General features: G+C 39.5%; 1 protein-coding gene across 4 annotated transcripts in view; it reads right to left on the reverse strand.

Annotated features, from left to right (window-relative positions):
* Positions 1–9,838: 9,838 nt before the first annotated feature.
* The window catches only part of LOC111566523 (polypyrimidine tract-binding protein 1-like), a 37,589-nt gene continuing 25,918 nt past the window's right edge, over positions 9,839–21,509 (reverse strand). For 3 of the 4 annotated variants that reach the window (XM_023267177.3, XM_023267150.3, XM_023267158.3), the window contains 7 exons: positions 21,089–21,166; positions 20,425–20,567; positions 18,457–18,490; positions 15,598–15,690; positions 14,525–14,741; positions 14,320–14,397; positions 9,839–12,798 (listed from right to left, as the gene is read on the reverse strand). In XM_023267177.3, coding sequence (XP_023122945.2) covers positions 12,666–12,798; positions 14,320–14,397; positions 14,525–14,741; positions 15,598–15,690; positions 18,457–18,490; positions 20,425–20,567; positions 21,089–21,166 — 776 coding nt within the window. In that variant the 3' untranslated portion in view covers positions 9,839–12,665. The remainder of the gene's footprint in view (positions 12,799–14,319; positions 14,398–14,524; positions 14,742–15,597; positions 15,691–18,456; positions 18,491–20,424; positions 20,568–21,088; positions 21,167–21,509) is intronic. The other variant, XM_023267166.3, reaches the window with a different exon arrangement.

Below are 21,509 nucleotides of genomic sequence, written 5' to 3' on the forward strand. Positions count from 1 at the left end.
GAATCTGTAAGTACTTGGACATCAAGTAGTACTTTCGGGTGTAACCTGCCTTTGAAACTGAAAGTTGCACACTTTATCAGTCATCCACTGCGGTAGGTGGCGCTGTCTGAAACAAAAACTCTAAGCTTGCCGTCCTGTTAGAGCTGCAGACAGACAGCAGCTTCAGTCATTCCTGTTTCACAGTCGTCCCCTGCTGGTGGAAACGTGTCTTGTGTCACTGTGACACCAGCAGAGTGGAACTGTGGTAACAACAGTGTGACAGGGTTCCAGCAGCAGACCCCACAGTGACGGAGTGGGGTCCAGAGGACCAGGAGGATAATATGTCAGGAAGTCACACTAAGGGTCACTCCAGAATTGGAGGACAATTGAGCTTCAAATGTTATGAAAAATACACCTTCTCTTTTACAATTTTCTGTTATATATTCATCAATAATCGGTAACAAACTATCAAAGGCTTGATTAGCTCAGCTTACACATCAATGGGACCATTTTTATTCCATTTATTGTTTTGTTTGCTAACCCTACTCTAATCACAGTAACAGGGTTGCTAATCCATGCTACTGTTAGCTTTTTCTCAGCAGTAGAAGCTAGATATTTAGCTAGCTGTTACTGCTGACCATGAGGACAAACTTAGTGATGGGGAAAAAGTCAAGAAAAAAAATCAAAAGAATTCGTCTGATCCTGATAATATGAGGTAGAGTGAGACATTCAATCAAGACTGACAAGGTTGTGAAAATATGAAAAATAGTAGAGAGGACATAACCCATTCTTTAGGAAAACTGACGATGTTACAGTTTTTTTTATGATTGCATAAACACTAAAAAGAATCACTTAATTATCAACACCTTACACTCAAGGAGCAAAACATTGGAATAGATTTTCACCACTATAAGCACAAAATCAGCCTCACACTTTTTGCAGAACAATACACAGTGATTTGCTGAACACTAAACACACTTGTATACATTAGACACAGAAGTATATCATGATGTCACTTCTTTTAAAGCACTGACTGATAAATCACTACACCCATGAGTCAGTTGGTTAAACACACACATCAGGTGTGCAAACACGATTGCTTTATTGTAGACACACCAATCAGGTTTGAGCACTATAAAACCACCATCATGCCAATATGGGCCCTTACAACACAGATCACATTCTCATATTTTTGGACCGACTGCACAGCCTCGTTACAGTAATTAACTAAATGTACCAGATGCAACACATTGTCACCTGGGACAATGTGTCATTCCACCACTCTGCTGTGGTCCAGAACTGGTTTCAACACCATCCACAGTTTACAGTACTGTACCTTCCACCATATTCTCCATTTCTAAACCTCATCCAAGAGTTTTTTTCAGCATGGCGGTGGAAGGTTTATGATCTCTGACCCCAGGCTCAGGTGCCCCTCATTCAGGCCATGGAGGAGGTTTGTGACCAAATCTGTACAAGGATGGATCCATCATTCAAGACGGTTCTTGCCAATGAGGATATTGCCAGCGATGTTGATGAAATTCTCTGGTCAGATCCAGCTAGGCAAAGAGATGTGTAGTATTTATTTTATTCAGATTTCTTTTTGTTTTCTTCTTTTATTTTACAGTACTTTTAACCTGTACTGGTAGTACAATATTTTTATTTTTCTATTTTCTGGGCTTACAGTGTTGGGACATGTTTTGCTGTGACTGTCTGTGTTGACTGATTTTGGTTATATGAAGAGAAATAAATCATATTTTCAATAGTCTGCAGCATTGATCTTGTGTTGTGTTTGGTGAATTTACCATGTTGTGTATTTGCACTTTCTCTGTGTACTTCACTTGCAGTAATCGATTCACTGAGGTAGAATTGCTAAAAGTGTTTTAAATTAAACACAGCAGTGTGTAACTGGTTCAAACAGAATTAAGCCTTATGAAATGCATGTGTTTCATATGGTAACATAATATGGTTTTTATAAATGTGTATTTTGTTTTTGCAAGAGTGTTTCATTTTGCAGAGGAGCTGAGGTGTTCTGCATATTATGTGTGGCTGTGTTAATTGTGTGTAGTGTTTTGAAATTCCGAGCCCTGTTTTCAAAATCGTGCTTAAGCAATCATAAAAAACTGTAATTCCAGCGTTTCATGTGAATCACTGTTTTCTTCTTCTTCTTCCAGCTAAAAAAGTTATGATAACATGCTGTGGGACACACATTCCATGCATGAAAATCCATCCATTATCTATACACCGCTTAATCCTCACAAGGGTCACGGTGGGGCTGGGGTTTATTCCAGCTGACTTAGGGTCAAGGCAGGGACACCCTGGACAGGTCACTAGTCTATCGCAGGACTACACTTAGAGACAAACAACCAAGCATGCTCACAGTCACACCTACGGACAATTTAGAATCATCAATTACCCTCAGCATGTTTTTGGACTGTTAGTCTATGAGCCAAGTAGGTAAAATTGGGGTCACCAGTACCACTTTGGGGGGCAAATGCTCATATGAATTTTTGTTAAGGACAATATCCCTAGTAACTATTCCTGTATGATAGACATGCACAGGTGGCAGCTTTATGTGAGATATCCATGGGTTTTTAATAGGTACGTCAATACAATTTTCTAGCCTCTGATACGGTAAATGCAAGCATATACATTGATAACTGCACTCATAAAAGACATTCAAAAGCATTGGAAACTATAATGAGTTTATTACTGATATGTTGTGATACAAAGAACTTAAAAGAATGTTTTTATCCACATATTTTAGCTTAGAAATTGAAATTAAAGCAGAGCATTTAACACTAATTTTTGTCATCCTTCTGGTAGATTGTAACACATCCATCACTTATGTAATACATCTTTAGTGTGACATAGAGCAGGGGAAAATGTGTCCTTATAACCTTTTATGTCCTTGCCACCTCTGTGGTTGGGCTTTGACCATTACATGGAAGTATTAAGGGTCACCATAAGGGTTATCCATGTAAGACAGCCAATAAGATGACAACTTTCCATTGTGATTCCACAGGTGATCAAGATACTCTTCAAAAGGGTCAAATATGGATATGATGGATTGTTCAATGTTTCTTGGAGTGTTTGTTGTCTCACATTCTCACACAGCTCTTCCATAGACAATGAAATGTTGTCTACATGGACTTTCTTGTTGCTGAATCCAAGAAAGAAAGCCTTTCCATATAAGGCGGAACAAAGCTTCATACAGTAGTTTGTGTAGTCAGATGGCCCTGTTGTAGTTGCGTCCTTCTATAGCACCAGCTACCAATCCCTCTGCAATCAGGCCTGCTTCAATACACAAGTCTTGGACTCTTTTGCCAATTACTCCTAGCAGCGTACATTTGGTGTGGAAGGCTCCCATCTTCTGAATGATGTTCGGAAACCTCTGTGTTTTCACAAAATGTCAGTGGCTTTTGGATAGAAGGCTTGGTCAAAAACTACCACTATATGTGGCAGTTGCAACATGTTCTTAATCTTCAGAGTTTGTGTGAGAACTGCTGATAAGTCAGTTGGAAATGTTGGAAGATATCCCAGAGTGTCTTGGATAACTTCTTCCTCATCTCTTGTCTGAATATTGAAGCCAGTCCATACACTTACAGTTTGTCTGGAGGAACAATGCATGCGAGCTAACAACCAGAGCAGGTTCTTTGCTCAAGCATCTCTCAGTATTTCCTCACATTCTAAGGCAACATGGGGCAGAGCCAGTGCGTTCTCCTGCATTGTAAACTAGAATAAACACCTATCTTGGTTCAATAGTCATCTGCTTGTCTTTTTGGATGATATTTGTGGGTTTGGGCTCAGGTATTGAGCCATACACCTTTGGTTGCACAATTATACAATTTACCCTGTGTGATGTTCCAGGCCCAGATAGTGTCTCTTCATTGTGATCAATGTTGTCCCATGTCACTGTTGTCGGAACATGAAGCCGGATGTTAGGTGGCAATGGAACACTTTTAGCTGAAGTGTTCAGTCCGTTTTTGCAAACACAAAGCAGTATCAATTTCTCTGACCGTCCTTGTACCAGGGTTAACCTTTAACCTTAACCCCATAACCATTGTCTTGTTGGCATTGTCTTGTTGGAAAATCCAGTCATTGGAAGCAGGAAAGAGTTTTACAGCTGATGGAAGAAGACTGTTTTCCAGAGTAGTCCTGTACATACCCTGGTTCATTGGCCCATCACACAATTGCATTTGCCCTGTTCCACCCAGACTGAAACTACCCCAGATGGTCACTGATCCACCCCCATGTTTTACTGTAGGGGCAGACAGTCTGGTTTGTAGCTTCTCGAGGCTTCCTCCTAACCAGCAAGTTGGCTGGAGTGGGCATCAAGTGAAAACTGGATTCATCCCTGAAGAGAACTTTAGTCCAATCATCAACAGTCCAATTCTTGTGATCCCAGCAAAGAGTAACCAGGCTTTCCTCTGCCTTTCCTTGATGAAGGGCTTCTTCCTGCCCTGTGTGACTTCAGATCAGCTTCCACAAGTCATTTTCCCACTATCCTTGCTGAACAAGTCCCATTTCTCCACAGTGTTCACTCATTTTTAAGGTCCCTGGAGGTCTGAGGACGATTTTTGACACAGGAACAAATGAGTGATGGTCATCTGGTAGAAAGACGCTTCCTGACCAGCTAGCAGTTTGGTAGAACCATGTTGGGCTTGTTTTTTCTTGGTGTGATGAATGGCTGTCTTGGAGATCTTCAGTTTTTTCGCTACCTGTCTCTTACTCATGTCAATTTCCAGCAGTGCCAAGATGGCTGCCTTTGTGGCTTCACGTAGTAATTCTTTAGTTTTAGGCGTTATGTGAGAGCAGACAGCTTCTGAGTTGTGCGACGGCTTGAATGTCAGCAGGAAACCACTCTAGGCCTTTGCATGTGCAGTGCTGCTTATGACATGAAATGTCCTCTTATATACCCTAGGACAGTGGTTCTCAAATTTTTTCTGTCGGGCCCCCCTTCGGAGGACAAAAAACTTTCGTGTCCCCCCAAAAACTTTGTGCGTATATATATATATATATATATATATATATATATATATATATATATATATATATATATATATGTATATATGTATATATGTATATATGTATATATGTATATATATATATATATATATGTATATATATATATATATATATATATATATATATATATATATATATATATATATATATATATATAAAATCTGTGAAAACATGAATATGCAGGGCTGTGTTATTTTATCTGATTCCATTTTGTTGTTTTTCACAGTAAAGATCAGGGGTGTCAAACTCATTTTAGTCCAGGGACCACATAAATCCAATCTGATCTCCAGTGGGCCCCACCAGTAAAATCACAGCATAATAACCTATAAATAACCACAACTCCAACTTTCCCCTTTGTTTTAGTTCAAAAAAAGTACATTCTGAAAATGTTCACATTTAATGAAGTATCTTTTTACAAAATATTATGAACCTGAAATTTCTTAAGGAAAACAAGTTTCAACAGTAGCCTATTATGCCTCAGTTCATCATTTACACATGCATTGTAACTGCCAGACCACAGTTTATCTACAAAAATACAAAACATTCAGTCACAGCTATCTGGAACTGAACAATCTAGTATTTCACTTCATGATCAGAACAACTTGTCAAGTTCTAGAAATTATTTTAAATTTACAGTTTTACAAATTTACAATTTACAGTTAATGTTGTTGTAATTATTATCATTTGTAAAGTCGTCCCGCGGGCCGAAATGGACCGTCTGGTGGGCCGATTTTGGCCCACAGGCCATATGTTTGACATTGCTGGTGAAAATAATCGGAGGAGATGAGCCGAGTACGTGACTTGATCAAGTACGCTGGTGTTCCGACTGCACATTAACGATGCGTTCTCCCGTTCTCAGGAGTCTGTACTTTGGAGTCTGAACCCCCCCAACATGCCTCTGTGCCCCCCTAGGGGGGCGCGCCCCACTATTTGAGAAACACTGCCCTAGGAATACAGTTAAGCTTAAGCATGTCAAATAGGACATAAAGTATTACGGAATCAGCTGCATTTTTTTGTCATGTTCATCAGGTAACGAACCTTTAGTGGTACCAGGCATTAAAATGAAAAAGAAATTGAAGAAAACAAGGGTGGTCTAATAATTTTTTCCATGACTGTATAGATACAGTATAGACACTGTATATTGCCATAGATGGCACAATTGATGAATTAACTCATGACCTGTGATGGGGCCTTCTGTGTAAACAAGTAGCACCCATTAAGGCCCAGTGTTGCATTTTTGAACCATTGAAAGAAATCCTAAAAATCACATGTATTATACTTCTAAAAAAAATAGTTTGAGTTGTCTATCGCTAAACATGTTTAGGATGAAGAAAAAAATACTACAGGTCAAATACTTACTAGGAAAATTGTTGAAATTGTTCCTAAAGCTAGAGCTGGGAAAGACATGTTTGAACTTGGAATGTGGTATGTTTCACTGTACTAATATTTTCCTGTCAAAAATGTTGCAGTTTTGTAGTTCAGAGTGTCTTGTGCTGGGATATGTACTGTTTGTCTACATTCAGTCAGAAATAGGTACAGCGAGACAGCCATAAAAAAATGTTGCAATTTTGCAGCTGTGGGCCTCAGAGGGTTAAAAGAATTGTGCAAAACCACGGTTATGGCAAATGTGACTGTTTCACAAATAAGTGATAAAGCTGCCAGTGTGGAAAAGCTCTCACATCCTAATGTATTTATATTAACCCAATGTACATTTTAGTACCACTTAGGTTTGGTTGCCTGAGATGGTACCAATATCTGTCTGGCCTATGGACTATTTGTAATGTTAACACCTAGGACAGCTCACAGCTGCCCACAGTCATAGCAACAGTGTATACTCAGCCAGTTCATGCGTTAGGGAAAACAGCTTATTACAGCCATATGAAAACAATAAAAATATTATCATTTATGTAAATTTATTCATTTAGATTACATCAAGTTCTGTTTTGAACACAAAGGGCCATCCCAAAATGTACTCTGGAACATTTCTGGAAATGTTCAAGACATTCTTCCCAAACTAAAGCAAGGGATAGGCTGGTAAATGGCTAGCCCTTTTGCTCTACTGGGACACAGTCTGCAAAAACTTGCAACTTGCATAAAATACATTAAGCTGCCACTTTGAGAGGTCTATCATACCAAATTGATATATGCATGGGCAGCACAATAAAATGGTATAGGTGGCAATTTGCCCCATTGAGTGGTACTGACCAACCTATCTGGCTCATGGACTATGTGGGAGGAAGCCAGAGAACCCAGAGAAAACCCACGCTGTACAGGGAGAACATGCAAACTCCATGCAGAAAGGTCCCAGGTGGTCTAACCAGTATGTGACCTGGGGATCTTCCAGCTGCGAGGGAGGCAACGGTGCTAACCACCTTGTAGCCCTGTATGATAATTATTTAAAATATTATGTTGATTGAAAAATGTTCCCACAATTATGAGAGACATCAATGAAAAAATTCAGTTGAAATTTATTTTAACAGTTTTATTTGAGCTTCAGTTTGGTCATCAAGGGGGTGGGACAAGAGGAAAATGGTATTTTAGGGGGAACTCCAGACATATTTGGTATATTAAAAAATATTTTCAAACATTCTTTCCTCCTAGTTGGGGGCTGGAGTCTATCCCAGCTGACTCGGGCGAAGGCAGGGGACACCCTAGACAGGTCGCCAGTCTGTCGCAGGGCTACATATATAGACAAACAATCACTCTCACATTCACACCTACGGGCAATTTAGAATAATCAATTAACCTCAGCATATTTTTGGACTGTGGGAGGAAGCCGGAGTACCCGGAGAAAACCCACGCATGCACAGGGAGAACATGCAAACTCCATGCAGAAAGATCCCGGGAAAGCCGGGACGCGAACCAGGGATCTTCTCGCTGCAAGGCCAAAGTGCTAACCACTACGCCACTGTGCAGCCCCGATCTGGCAAACTCTCTGCTGAAATACTGGTCTTTGGTTGCTATGGCCACGGTTGCAGTAAAGGAAAGAGAAGCCACAATTTCCTAAGGCTGATGAAATCCAGAACCAGAACCATTTCAGCTGAAAAGTTCTCGCAAAAACAATGATTGGAAACACTTTGTCTATGCTCGACCACAAAAAAGTGGAGCACTGTAGCTGTGTGCAATATCCAGAAGCATGTGACTTTGATTAGTCATTACTGGGCTGACAGATGTGGGAGGCTGCAACAGCTGGCTGGAAGCTAAGACAGAAGAAACAAGTATATCAGTCTGACCTGACTATTCATCCAGTTAGAACAAACACATTTTTCTGACGTCTATGAATGATTAGAACATTTCAGAAACAAACATTTTGTGTGTTTATCTTTAATCATATGCACTGAAAAAGTTACATTTTAATACCGTATATAACAGAAGTGAGCACACCCCTGTGCATCATCACCTAAATGTCAAAATATTCACAACTGAAGCACTTCTCAATAACTGCATTTTTCTATGTAGACAAGTAGAATACCTCCGCTTGAACAAAACAGTCAAGTAAATTTACAAAGAGTATGCTAATAATACAGGCCACAAAGCTTAAATTAAAACAAAAATGAGCAGGAAAAGCACTTAGAAAGTGCAGTACTCTGCTGAGGTTGCTCGGTCGTTGTATCATTTCCCACAGATAAGTCCCGATAAGTCCACAGCGGTGGATTAGTAGGATCACAATCATGTAATCGTTAGCAGGCAGCTGACGTAGTGTTCACTTGTTGTCATAGTTACAGTGACACCGTGCCACTATCTTGCAATGATACAGAAATCTGTAACAAATCCGTGGATCCAGACTTTATGCCGTGTCACTGCCAAAATCTAATCACTTGGTCATTTCCGACCTTCCCTTCCCTTCCCTGGAAATTTCATCCAGATCCACTTGTCAGTTTTTGAGTAATGTTGCTAACAGACAGACACCGATGGTCACATAAATCCATGGCATTTCTTGGCAGAGTAATAAACCTGTGATCACTGAAACAAAACTGAGTGTAACTGTGATTCCCAATCAGCTATGAGTTTCTATGACAGCTTAGCCAGTGTGAAGAACTATCAACCTGTATGGACCCGTAGCACACTGGCAAAATCACACGAGAGTTTCTAAAGAAGCACAAAGTGAAAGCTGTGACATGAACCAGTATGTCATATGATGTAGATTTAACAGAACAGCTTGAAGTATTTTAAAGAAAAAGGCAGAGCAACACAACCTCTCCAGCAAAGAGCAGCTGAACTAAATAATCTCTGATGAGTAGCACAACACTCCATGTGGAGGAGGATCGAGTCCGTCACTAAAAATAGATGTGGAAAATACAAGATGTTGAAAACAAATGACAGACTCTCAGTACTGACTTTTGTTCCGTTAATGTCATAAATCTAAACTGTTAGTTTAAAAATTTACATGAGCAAATACTCTACTGTTCAACTTCGAAGCAACGTACTTAGTGTAAGGTGATACAACTTAGAATCACGTGACACAATTCTAAACCAATATTTTTGTCAAATCCAGTGAATATTTCTTCATGGTCCACTAGCTGTCTATTCAGTGTGTCACTTTGACTTACACAACACTATTACAGTGTGTTCTGCCACATTCAAGCTTGGAAATGTTGAAGGACAGGCTGAAAGGAAGGGAGACAGAAGGAAAAGGGGCATTTGGAGCAAGAGGGATGCTAAATCTGGTACATGTTAATTACCTAAATATTAAGTCTTTCTCCAGAAACACAGACACCACCTCATGACCATGATCTGAGAAAGACCTGAACAAAAGAACAGGTAGACACAATATTCAGTGTTTAATATAATTCACTTTTAAGACATTTGGAAAACAGAGCACGCGATTCTCTAGTTTTAGATAAAAAGTGATTTAATAGGGGTTTTTTTGTCTTTCTTTGTGATACAACAGTTTAAGGCTCAGAACCGGTTGCACTTTAATCAAAATATACACGTTTCATCAGATAGAAAACCGACAATCACCTCTCAGACACCAAACTGTGGTATAAAACACGTATGTACAGTTGAACAATGCCCTCCCATGACTGACTGACTGGTCCCATTCCTGCCTCACCCATCGCACATGACACCAAAGGTTTGTGATGCATTCAAGTCACGTTGGAGAAGGTGTTCAAACACAGATTGTTAAATCTCTGAGGTTCAGGTTAAAGGGAAATGCCTCCTGGCCTGTCTCTCAGTCTACGTAGCGATAAATAACATGTCCAAGCACAAGTCTTCATGTCGTCAAGCTAGAGCATTTTCATTGGTCCATTTTATCTGGCAGGAGAAAGCACTCGCTCACAGCATCAGTTGAAGATCTGACAGGACACCTCCACACCATAACAGCCACATTACAGGTTCATCACACTGAGACAGGCTCAGCATATTTGATCTCAGTCTGTCAATTTGAGGCTCAGATTTTGTAAACAGTATCGGTAACTGCATAAATTTTTGGTGGCAGTTAAAGTCAATGTATAGTCCTAACTACCCAGGGCTGACCAGCAGGCAGATAATCAGAATTAGCAGCCAAACTTGCAACGAATATTTGTTATTTATATGAAAACCAGAACCAAAATTTTTCTCCCAACTAAACTGGGGGATATGAATGTCTGCACTGCTTATGGTTGTGAGTTGTAGCAGTAGTCTGACTGTGAGAATTTGCTGAATGTCTTTAGTCTCTCAGTGAGATCTAGGATTGAGTTTCTTTCTCACAATGGTCAACTTTTATCCGTCAAAGACCAGAAATCCAGTGTGGAGGGTCCTTTATAACATGCGATTAACATGGAGTAATTTGAGACATGTCATGTCCAAACTCAGGCAAAACAACTTGAGCTTCTTTTTTTCCTGACTGTAATGAGACAGGACATGTCAACATGTACAACATACATTTTTTTCTGAAAAAGAAAGAGGGTAAAACTTCTAAGTCTTATATAACAAACTCTCCCCACGTGTATTGAATGCATCACGGCTGGAAAAACCCTCAGCAGCTCATTTAGAGGAAACATTCAGATCAGACAATGAAAGATCTTCGTCTTTTTGAAGGTGGACATCTGAGTGACTGGAATGTCGAATAATAATCATGATACAACTACTACCACTATTACTACTACTACTACTACTACTACCAATAATAATAATAATAATAAGACACAAGTAAACCAAACCAGTGTCTTCTGGTTTCAGTAGGTTTCTGAGGGCTGTGGGGCTTCTTCCCCATCAAACTTTTATCTCAGAATGAAGCGAAATTAATGCCTGATGTATGAGTCAGTGCTGTATTCAAGGCACTCCACATAACATATGATTTTGCAACAGGGTCTTAAGTCACACCAGTGGGCTGAATCCAGTGAAGTGGTTGAGAAATTAAAAAAAGATTCTGAGAAAAAAACACTAAAACCAGTTCACCATTTTTGTTTTGTTTTAGTCCTTAAAACCAGAAACCTGAGGCAGGTGGATTTGTTTGCATCAAGAAGGCCATTTTTGGTTTCAGCTGTAGTGAATCACAAACTTATAAATACAACCATTCAGAGAGGCAACACAACAGACAAGACAAACTAACATCATGATTTGCAAACCTGACAAAACACAGAAGAAAAAAAACAACATTTGTCTGCGGATTGTAAAAGGCAGCAGATATAACCAAACTCACTGAGACACCGAAAAAAGTTTAGGAATGATTAAAATATTGCTACAATATATGATTTGATTAAAACATGATTGGATATGTGGAAATAAAGAAGTGAAAAAGAAACAGGAAAAAAATGCATCTAGCACTACAGACCCAGCAAACCTGCTAAAATACAATTAGTTCACATGTTTCACACTACAGTATCCAGCAGTACAAAACACTATCATAAAAGGACTGAAAACAACACCAATAAAATACACAGAAAATATGGATACAGCTCTAATACATCTCATGAACAGTAAACCTTTGTCATCTGTAAACCTGCTCTTTGTCAATTCACAGAGGCTTTTTCTTTTTTTTCTTTTTTACATGTCAAAGTTGAGGTCATTCTGACTCAAGAAATAAGGCACAGGGATCATCAGAAGGTCTAGCCTAACCAGACTTCTCTTAACGAGATCTCTCTTAAGAGCTGACAGCCTGAGGCTAAGTCTACAATTTCTGAAATTGTATAGGATAGCATTTTACAGGCAGAGCTGTTTCTTTAAAAGGGGGAAGCTACAGAAAAGGATTAGGGCCACATGAAAAACTTTGAGAATTGGGAATCTGAGATTAAAGAAATTATCCTGAGTTAACAAAGTCAGAATTTGAAATAATAAATTTAGAAGGCTGACTTGAAATCCTCAATTCTGGGATTAAAGTCAAAAGGCAAGAGTGGTTAAAACGTAACAGCTTCACAACAAGGAGGACAATGTCTAAATTCTGACAGTAATCTAAGAATTCTTACTTAATTCCAAAAACCCTGACAAACTCAGAATATTGACTTTATTCTCCATCTTCTGAGATTAAATGCAGAACTTCAGAGAATAATCTCAGAACTACAGTACTTTCTTTAGAAACCCTAATCCTCTTTGAAGGCAAAGAACCTAAAAAATATATATAATAATAATAATTTAACATTACACCAGACTTCACGGTAGTTTCTGCAAATGTGCGTTGGAATGATTGGAGTGTCCCCTCTCAGAGGAGCAAGGAGTATCCAGGTGGTGGAGTGCCAGGCTCAGATAGATGACTTTGAGAAGGACACACGCAGGTGGTGGTTCTCTCCCAAATCGTGGTTGTGGAACTCGATCAGGGATTCAATGGCCTCCTCTACTGAGCCCATCTGTATTAGTGCCATTTTATGGTCCTTCCTAAACGAGAAACCAGTAGTCAGTTAGACTCTGTACTTTGGTGTCCAGATGCTTTAAAGCAGAGTAAAGGCAGGTGCTACAGGACAGAAACTGGGGCTCTGGGAAAAGAATTAGGGCTTTGAGGCTTTCATGGCCAAAGATAGGGGCTTCAGCACAAGGCGAAGAGATTCAAGGCCAGAGTAATGTATTCAGGGAAGAATCAGAGGCTATGGGATGAGGATTTGGGCTTTAGAAAGGTGACGGGGGATCTGAGGCAGAGACAGGGGATTCTGGACAAGTGCAGTGGGTTAATGGCAAGGGTACTGTTGTAAGGTTCAAAGGCAGAGGCTTCAGGGGTAGGACAAGAGTTGCAGGACAAAGACTAGACTTCAGTGCAGGGACAGGGGCAATGATAGGGGCCTCTAGGCAAGGATGGGTGATCCAGGTCAAGGATGCGAAAGGAGAAAAGCTCTGAGGCAAGGATAAGGCATTTAAGACAAAGACACTAGTTCTTTTGGTGCCCCTGTAGCTCAACAGGTTGACCAGGCGACCCATGAACAAGGGCAATGGGTTCAAGGCCAACTCATGGCCATTTACTGCATGTCTTTGCCCCACTCTTCTCCCCATGTTTCCTGTCTCTCGTTCCATTGTGCACTATAAAAAAGGCCAAAAAAATAACTTAAGCAAAAAGAGACTAGTTTTTCAAGACAAGGACAGGAGATTCTGGGTAACTGCAATTTTCAGAGGAAGTGTATGGTCTTCAAGGCAAAGACAGGGGACTCAAGGCTAGGACAAGGGTGTCAGGACAAGGACAGGCTGCAAGACAAAGCCAGGGACCAGTAGGAAAGGACGAGGGCTTCAAGGCAAGAATGAGGGCTTCAGGGCAAGAATGAGGGCTTCAGGGCAAGAATGAGGGCTTCAGGGCAAGGATGAGGGCTTCAGGGCAAAGGCAGGTGCTTAAAGCAAGGAGAGGGCTTCATGGAGGGGAAATAACATTTAAAGCAAAGAGACTGTCTAGGCAACAATAGGGACAAGCAAGTAATCAGTGTAAGGGTACAGTCTTCAGGCCAAAAACAGCAGGGGAGGCGCAAAGGCTTCAGAGTAAAGGAAATGAGGACAAGGATTAAAGTTTTAGGACTTTGGCAAATAAACTGACATGACAGCGTTTTCACAACAAGGAAGATGTCTTCAGAACAAAAATAGGGACTGCAGAATAAAGTGCTCTGTGAAGTGTTGAAGACTTCAGGGTAAGGAAATGGGCAAGGCAGGAGCTTAGGTAAGCATCAACGTTCCAAGACATGATGTTGGAGAGCAAGGATGAATCAGGAAGACTAAAGGTAAAGATTTTAGGGTATTGACAAATGCTTTAGGATTGGACAACCAGAGACTTTCAGAACATGAAAAAGAACTTCAGGGGGAGAAATAAGACTTCAGGGGACAGGGACTCAGGAAACAGGAGGGCAGTGCTAGCGGCAGGGCTTTAATTAGTCAGGCATTAATCAATCAGGGTTTGAGAACAGAGATGCTAAATGATTGACTTACTGGAAGAACTTGAAGGCCTTGACCATAGCTCCTGAGCTGGAAAACAGCATCTTGAGATCATCTTCAACCACAGAGGGGCTATAATTACAAGCAGAAAAGATTTAAGAAATGTCCTAGATTGTGCTATGTGTCTTCGATGTAACATTTTGCTGAGTTTGAACTATAAGCTGGTTGTTGTTCATACCCCAGCAGTGAAAGGACTTACGGGATGTTGGAGAGGTGTAAGGTGGCAGAAGGAGGGAAAATGTTGGAATAGTTTTTGGACCCAGGCTTCTTGAAGCGGTGCAGAGGGGAGTTGCTGTAGTCTTTGGTCAGGCCTTGGTCCTCATGGCCTTCACGAGGAAGCTGGACACTTGTGTGTTTTGACAGCGTGATGCGCAGAGGCTTTCCATGCAGTCGCTGGCCATTCAGGTGACTCATGGCTGCAAAAAACATAAGTAGAGACACCGCTCAACTTTCTGGCTCGATAAGGACCAAGTTTCTATAAAACTGCTATGACAAAATCTTATTTTAAAAAAAAAAAGCTTTTATCCTTCCCTGTCACATTATCATGTGTTAAATTATCTCACCAGTTCAAAGATATTGCACACCAACAGTAGCATGGTATGTTGTCTTTCCTCTTTTCTCCTCTGTCAGCTTGCTTTCAGTTAGCCCAAGACTGGGGCAAAGGACTTCAAGATGAAGGGGACTATCCTTGACTTGATAATTGCTACACATTGTTTCAAATATCTACATAACTTTGTGAGAAGAATTGAAAATCTTGTTGTGTTGTCCTGACTAGATCCATCAACTTTAAAATGAATAAACAGGAGCATGAACTCTATCTTCAGGCTTGGCACAGCACCCAGAAGCTGCCACATACCTTTAAGGCTGTTAACATAACCAGCAGAAACTATCTGTTACTGACAACAAACACGGATCGTGGATTCACAATGAATTGAGTCACAATCCTAAAAAAAAAACACTTAAAATTAAATATCAATATAATTTGTTATTAAAGAATGTTAAGATAAAAGGGTTAAGATCTCTAACTACCAACTCTTGCTATCAGCATCTGAGGAACCTTACAGATTTTGTAAGTGGTGGCACATGAAGAGCTATCATGAAGATGACCATAATGTTTTGAGTTGGTGTGTACGACATACAAATCAGTTGCTCAGGAAAAGAACATTTTGAATATTTTCAGACCTGTTAAAAAAAACACACATCAGGAGTTCTACTCATGAAGACTTTCATTTTGGCAGTGCAACAACCTGAGGACCACAATGAGCATGTTACCTAGCTGAGCCTGTGTGCTGTCAGACATCTGAACCAGCGCGTTTTCCTTCTTGTTGAACAGAATCTTCACTCTCATCACATCACCATAAACACCTTAACACACAGTAAGAAATAAAGAGGAACAAGTTACACACTTGTTACACAGAAAGTCATACAAATAAAATTGTCTAAGACATAATGCTACACCCATTTAAACCCAATAAAAAGCTGTGTATGAAACTGGTCTGACTCCAGCCTGCCAAGCCACTGACCCTTGGTCTTATTGGTCAAGTAAAACTTCTGTGGAGGAAAATTAACTGAAGACGGGGATGGATTAACAAATAACCTCTGTCAAGGTGTTGAATGTAAAACTCTGGAGGTGAAGGGAGTAGCAGCAGTGAGACGCTGCAATCAGAAAATGGGAGCACTAACAAATTTGTGAATTCAATTTAGAATGCAGGAATTCCTGAATGGTTATGCACAGGAAATGCAAGTGAGGAAATTAAGGGTAAGGGTCAGAGAAAATTAAAAATGCCATATTACACCATGTAGGAGTCATGAATTATGGGAACTGACTAAAAAAACCAAGAGCAGCTGATTCAGCACTGAAGACATGCAAACTGAAAGAAACCCTGCATGCAAACTCAATGAGACTCATTAAATAACGAAACACAATAAATGCAGCTCCTCAAAGTTTTCTAAAAGTTCCAGTCTAAACATTGTGTGGGATGACCTCCTTTTGATAAGGTTCATAAGAATTATATTTCAAATATTTACTTTAATCCAATGAATTAACTTGAGCCAGGTACAGATTGTGCACAAACAGAGACAAATATGAGAAAGATTAATAGTATGCAAAATGTTTTAGTCACAGACCTTGTCGTCATTTTTTCATCATACACTCAGTAATGACAACATCATGGTTTTAACTTCTAATCCTGAAATTTTCTGGTTACCAACAAATACAAGTTTTAAGTTCCAAACATTTTTGGTATATATGCTTAGAATAAATAAGGGACAGGAACCAGAACTAAACTGGTTCTGCTTTGGTGGAAACACTATATGTACATCTCTGAGATTTTTATCCTCCCAAACCAGTGGAGATGAAGGGCATTCAGTTTGTGCTGCTCTGTTTCTCTGAATAATCCACAGAGCACACTGGAGGAAGCTGGGATGAATTCAGTTTTAAATTTGGATTATCCTTTGTCCGCTTTATTTGGCCAACAGTCCAAAATATAAGAAAATACTGAATTTCTTATACAATAGTACTAACAAAGACAGGAAGTCCTCACAATTGTCGAGCTGGAACTGAGATTGAAATTTTTACTGTAAAAATTACTTGAACAGTAAACTGATTATCAGAACAGTTGCTGGCTATTATCAACTATTTGTTGCAGCTTTAAAGGGTATCATGAGCAGCCCCATTAGCTATGTAAGAGCCAATGATATATTGGCTGGTGTTCAAACTCCATATAAATATGATGATTGTTTTTATATAGATCTCTACAAATGGTTGTTGAAGAACAGAAGAGCAGCTCTTTGAAAAACAATCACCATATCTGTGTATAATGCTAAATCTTAAATTGTACTAGCTTTAATATCACAAGTTATTGAATTGGGCTGCAGCACTCAAATATAAGTGATGAAATTAAGGTTTGTCCCTTCCTTCGCATCTGGATCACGGAAGATTACTGGCTGCAAAAAAAAATGCCATTGATATACTGTTAAAAATCACTGTTGAAAACTAATACTTATAACACAACAGTGCTGTGTTAAGATTTTGTTTGGCTGAGGCATAAAAACAACTCACTGAGGTTTCGGAAAAATACCTCCAGTTTAGATGTCCCCTAATGTCATGGAAAGAATAATAAACAGGTTGTTATAGTTAAAACAAACCATGCTAACATTGGTATAAAATAGGAAACAAACCACAACCTCCTGTTTTGTCGACCCATCTATTGGCTCCGACCTCCTCACTATGCAGACTTTATGGCTTTTTACCAATGTCACTTGACTTTCTCTTTTGCTCCCATCAAAATCATTGTGACCAACTGAGTCACAATCTTTTTTTTAAATGTCTTTTAAATAGGGAGATAGTCCTTCTGTTGCAAGATCAATTTAGAAAGCAGTGGACAATTCAGTCATAAGCCTGTGGATGTTGGTAACAGAGAGAAAGGTCTACATTTGGGCAAAGACGTAGTTGGTGCCGCCTTTTGATTTATTATCAATTCATTTATTATCAAACAGCTCGTCCAGTTGTTCAAACGGCAAATATGTTTAATTTTCATTCCTGTACCAGACAGATTGTTGGATTGGAAATCAGCTACATCTAGTTGTCATTTGCTGTGAATATGTAAGAGGAGCTAAGCCCTGTGTAAGAATTAGTCACTGCTGCAAACTGCTTTAATTTAGTTAAATGAACAAGCCTTTTGGCTTTATTAATTTACAGGGAGGCAGAGTCTGAACTTTCAGCTGTTGCAACTGAGCCTAGTCTTGGAATCGTGCTAAGCATTGCTTACACTTTAAATTTTCCTTTAGATATGATTTATGCTTTATTAACATGTAATAGACTGATCCTTGTTGGATGTCAAAAGCCTTTGCTAATTTATGCACAGATATAAGAGTTCAAACCTTTTACATTACTTATAATCAGATTTTCATTTGCATGAAAAACAGAGAAAAAGCTGCAAATATTGTGAAAAAACTCAAATCAACACACAAAATCTGACAAAACCAGTAGACACTCATTTTTTCATGACTAAAAAAACAATGAAAAAGAGGAAAAACAAACAGAAATTTGGAATAAAAAAAAAAAATCAAAAAAATCAAAACAACCAGGTGGTATTGATAATTCAAAATAAGAAGCTAGTGGCAACATACCGAAGAGAATAAAGAGGCAGTGGGGCGTAACTCTCTTTAAAGACAGCAGAGAAGGCAGCGGAGGGACAGGACAGGAAAAGGTGGGAGGGCAGGACAGGTGGAGGGTCCGAGGCGTTTCCATGGCAACAAATTAAAAGGGGAAAAAAAGACAGGTGAGGGGTCAATCAGAAGGTTAATTACCTTTGTAAAGGAGGGATCAGATAATGTCAATATGAACATTTTCACACACGAATGCACAAGTGTGTGTATACAAGTGTATGAGCGTGTGTGCTCTGTAGGAAGGTACAGGTTCAGAAAGGGGGGGGGGGTTCTCATGACAACAGAGTTTAATATGAAGGCATTAAAATACATGACAGGAAGTCAGAGGGTGAGGCAAAACAATAAAAACATCAGTGAGAGCAAAACATAATGTCTGAGAGAAGAAGAAATGGGAGGCCAACTGCATGTTGTGAAAATAATTCATGGGGGGAAAAGTTTTCAGATTTGACTGTAGGACCTTGACATGAAGGGTGAAGTATAAAACTTTCTATCAGCCTGAAGCCCATATCTCTGTAACAACTACGACCACTGACATTTCTAATTATTATTATGGCGGTGGGGGATAAAATATTCCCTGTAGGGGTGGTAAACATATTTGCTCTAAAATTTTTTGGCAAATCATTGGCACACATGCGCACCAACAAATACAGCTACTGCATGGGTGGAACTTTTTTTGGGTGTGCAAACTCAATTTGAAACTCTGCGTTTTCCAAAATCAGACCAACCAGTCATTAAATTATGCTCCTGGGAGCACTACATTTTCTCAGCTACATACGTCAGTGGACAAAGACAGGTGGATTGGGTGAAAGCTGTATGCCAGCACTGTTCAGCTGTTATTGTGTATGTAGCTGGTTGTTGAACTTGATCACTCGTGGTTGTAAACATCAGTGGTAGAGGAAACGAGTGAGGGTCATGCAATTACAGCCCACTGTGGCATTTAAGCAGCCTCTTGCTAATAATTCATCGTAGGCCAATGTGATAACAAACTCCATTTTTATGTGCAACTACACTTGTCAAGAACATGGGTTTCAAACATATACTGAAGATAATCTAGCCCTGTTACAGTTTTATCTTGTTTTTGCATTGTAGCCAGAAAGTCTTAGCAACCTTTTCTAAACAAACACAGGCTGTAGTTGTCTATAACTTATCTAGTGCATCTGCTGTTCAAAATAAGTACAGTAAGATATTAGTACAGTTCTTTTTCTAAATGCTGCACCGTAACGGACATTTATTTCATTCTACTTTTTTAATCATATGAGAAAATATTTATTTGGTTTATTTTTGAAAATTTGACTTCTTTTTCAGTTGGTTGCAGCCAGTTCAAGCGGTATTGACTGACATTTTAAACACAGCTGTAGTCTATTCAGTAAACAAGTGTTACTAAGTAGGCAGTTTAACGGGTTGGATTTCTTGTTTCTGCTGTATTGACAGTGTCTTGACTGTGACCTAAAACCAATGTATGTGCCCAACCATGTCTTTTTGTTACACCTATACCCCTAATTCCCTGTGCTTCCTGGTAATATAAGTTATTTCAAAAGGACTGGATTTTAATCTCCATGAATGTACAGGATGTGGCCAGTCATGGAAACTTTTGAACCTCTTTTGCATCAATTTTTTAGGATTTCTTCATGGAGCTATTGACATTTCCATTACAGACAAGATCTTGCAGTTTCAGTTAGTTTAAAATCCCATCAAGTTAAACATACAGGGAACACTGGGAATATTATACATCCTACCTGGTGCTGTAACGCATATGCCGTCTATGTGATACTTCAGAAAACAAAAAAGTATGTAATAAACGTGAAAACTTTGAAAAAGGTTTGGGTACTCCAGAGTTGCAGTCAGGTAAGAAATAATGCAGGTCAGATCATGGCAAGGTGTTAGATTGACAGATTATCAGATTCCAATGAGACAGAGAGACTGACTTACCTCGGGGTTAAGGTTGCTGACCAGCAGGACACAGTGTCCGGCAGGGATGGGAGTGAATCCCAGCCTGGTGGCCCCAGGGAGGGACAGAGAGGCCAGGGCTCCAGGCAGAGCAGGGACTGTCAGGCCTGGATAGGGGGAGGACACTGGGAGAGGTGAAATGATTAAACAACACTCTGAAGGAAACGCCTGAGACAAACTACTGACACAATCTACTTTTCTCTGTTTTCAGGAGTTTTATTGACAAAATCATTAATCAAGCAAATAACCTGTGATTAATTGATAACCAAAGTAAGTTTTAGATGCAGCTCTAAATGCAAACAAAAGGACTTCTGACTAATATGATTCTGAAGAAAAAGGAAGGATTTTTTTTTTAAATTTAAGAGCATTTATGTCTTATTTGATAAATTATAAATGCATAGAATCGCTGTTTATGTCACATGTTAATCATTTCTGCAGATTCAAATGCTGAAAATGATGATTCTATATGTTCTTGTAGAACAACTCAGGATTTCTCAGTCTGACCTAGAGTCAGTCTGCATTTCTGATCAATGATTTGTCTACTTTAAAGTGCCTTTACAAAGTGATTTTTACACTTGTGTCTGTAGGCAGCATCTGTCTCAAAATGCCCCTTCGGTGAGAGTGAATCTCTTCAGATAAGACTCACCTGCAGGTTGGATGGTGAAGGCAGGTGGAAAAGCGTGAGTCGCTCCTGCATATGGTGCAGCTGAGATGATACCTGGTGCTGCAAAGAAGAAATAACATCTGTGTTTCAAGTAAGGTGCCAATAATATTATAGCTGTGTGTTTTAACTCTAGATTTACCAAGAAACAGCTGTGTTCTTTAAAGTATCAAAACATCCAAAGCCTCCAGCAACAGTCAAATATTTCTGGAACTGTTGTTGAGTTTTACGTGAACTGTCCTGTCAGACTATCGGTTTATTTTATCAGTTTTTGTACAGGCTACAGTCCAAACAGCTATTGATATCAGGCAAAAAACTAACGAGTTTTTTTTAAAGTCTGTCCCGGGCTGCCATAATTTCAGTTCCATGTCAGTTCAGCAAACGAAACAGCACATGGTGCTAAAGC

Source organism: Amphiprion ocellaris, chromosome 2, assembly GCF_022539595.1.
Source record: "Amphiprion ocellaris isolate individual 3 ecotype Okinawa chromosome 2, ASM2253959v1, whole genome shotgun sequence".
NCBI lineage: Eukaryota > Metazoa > Chordata > Actinopteri > Pomacentridae > Amphiprion > Amphiprion ocellaris.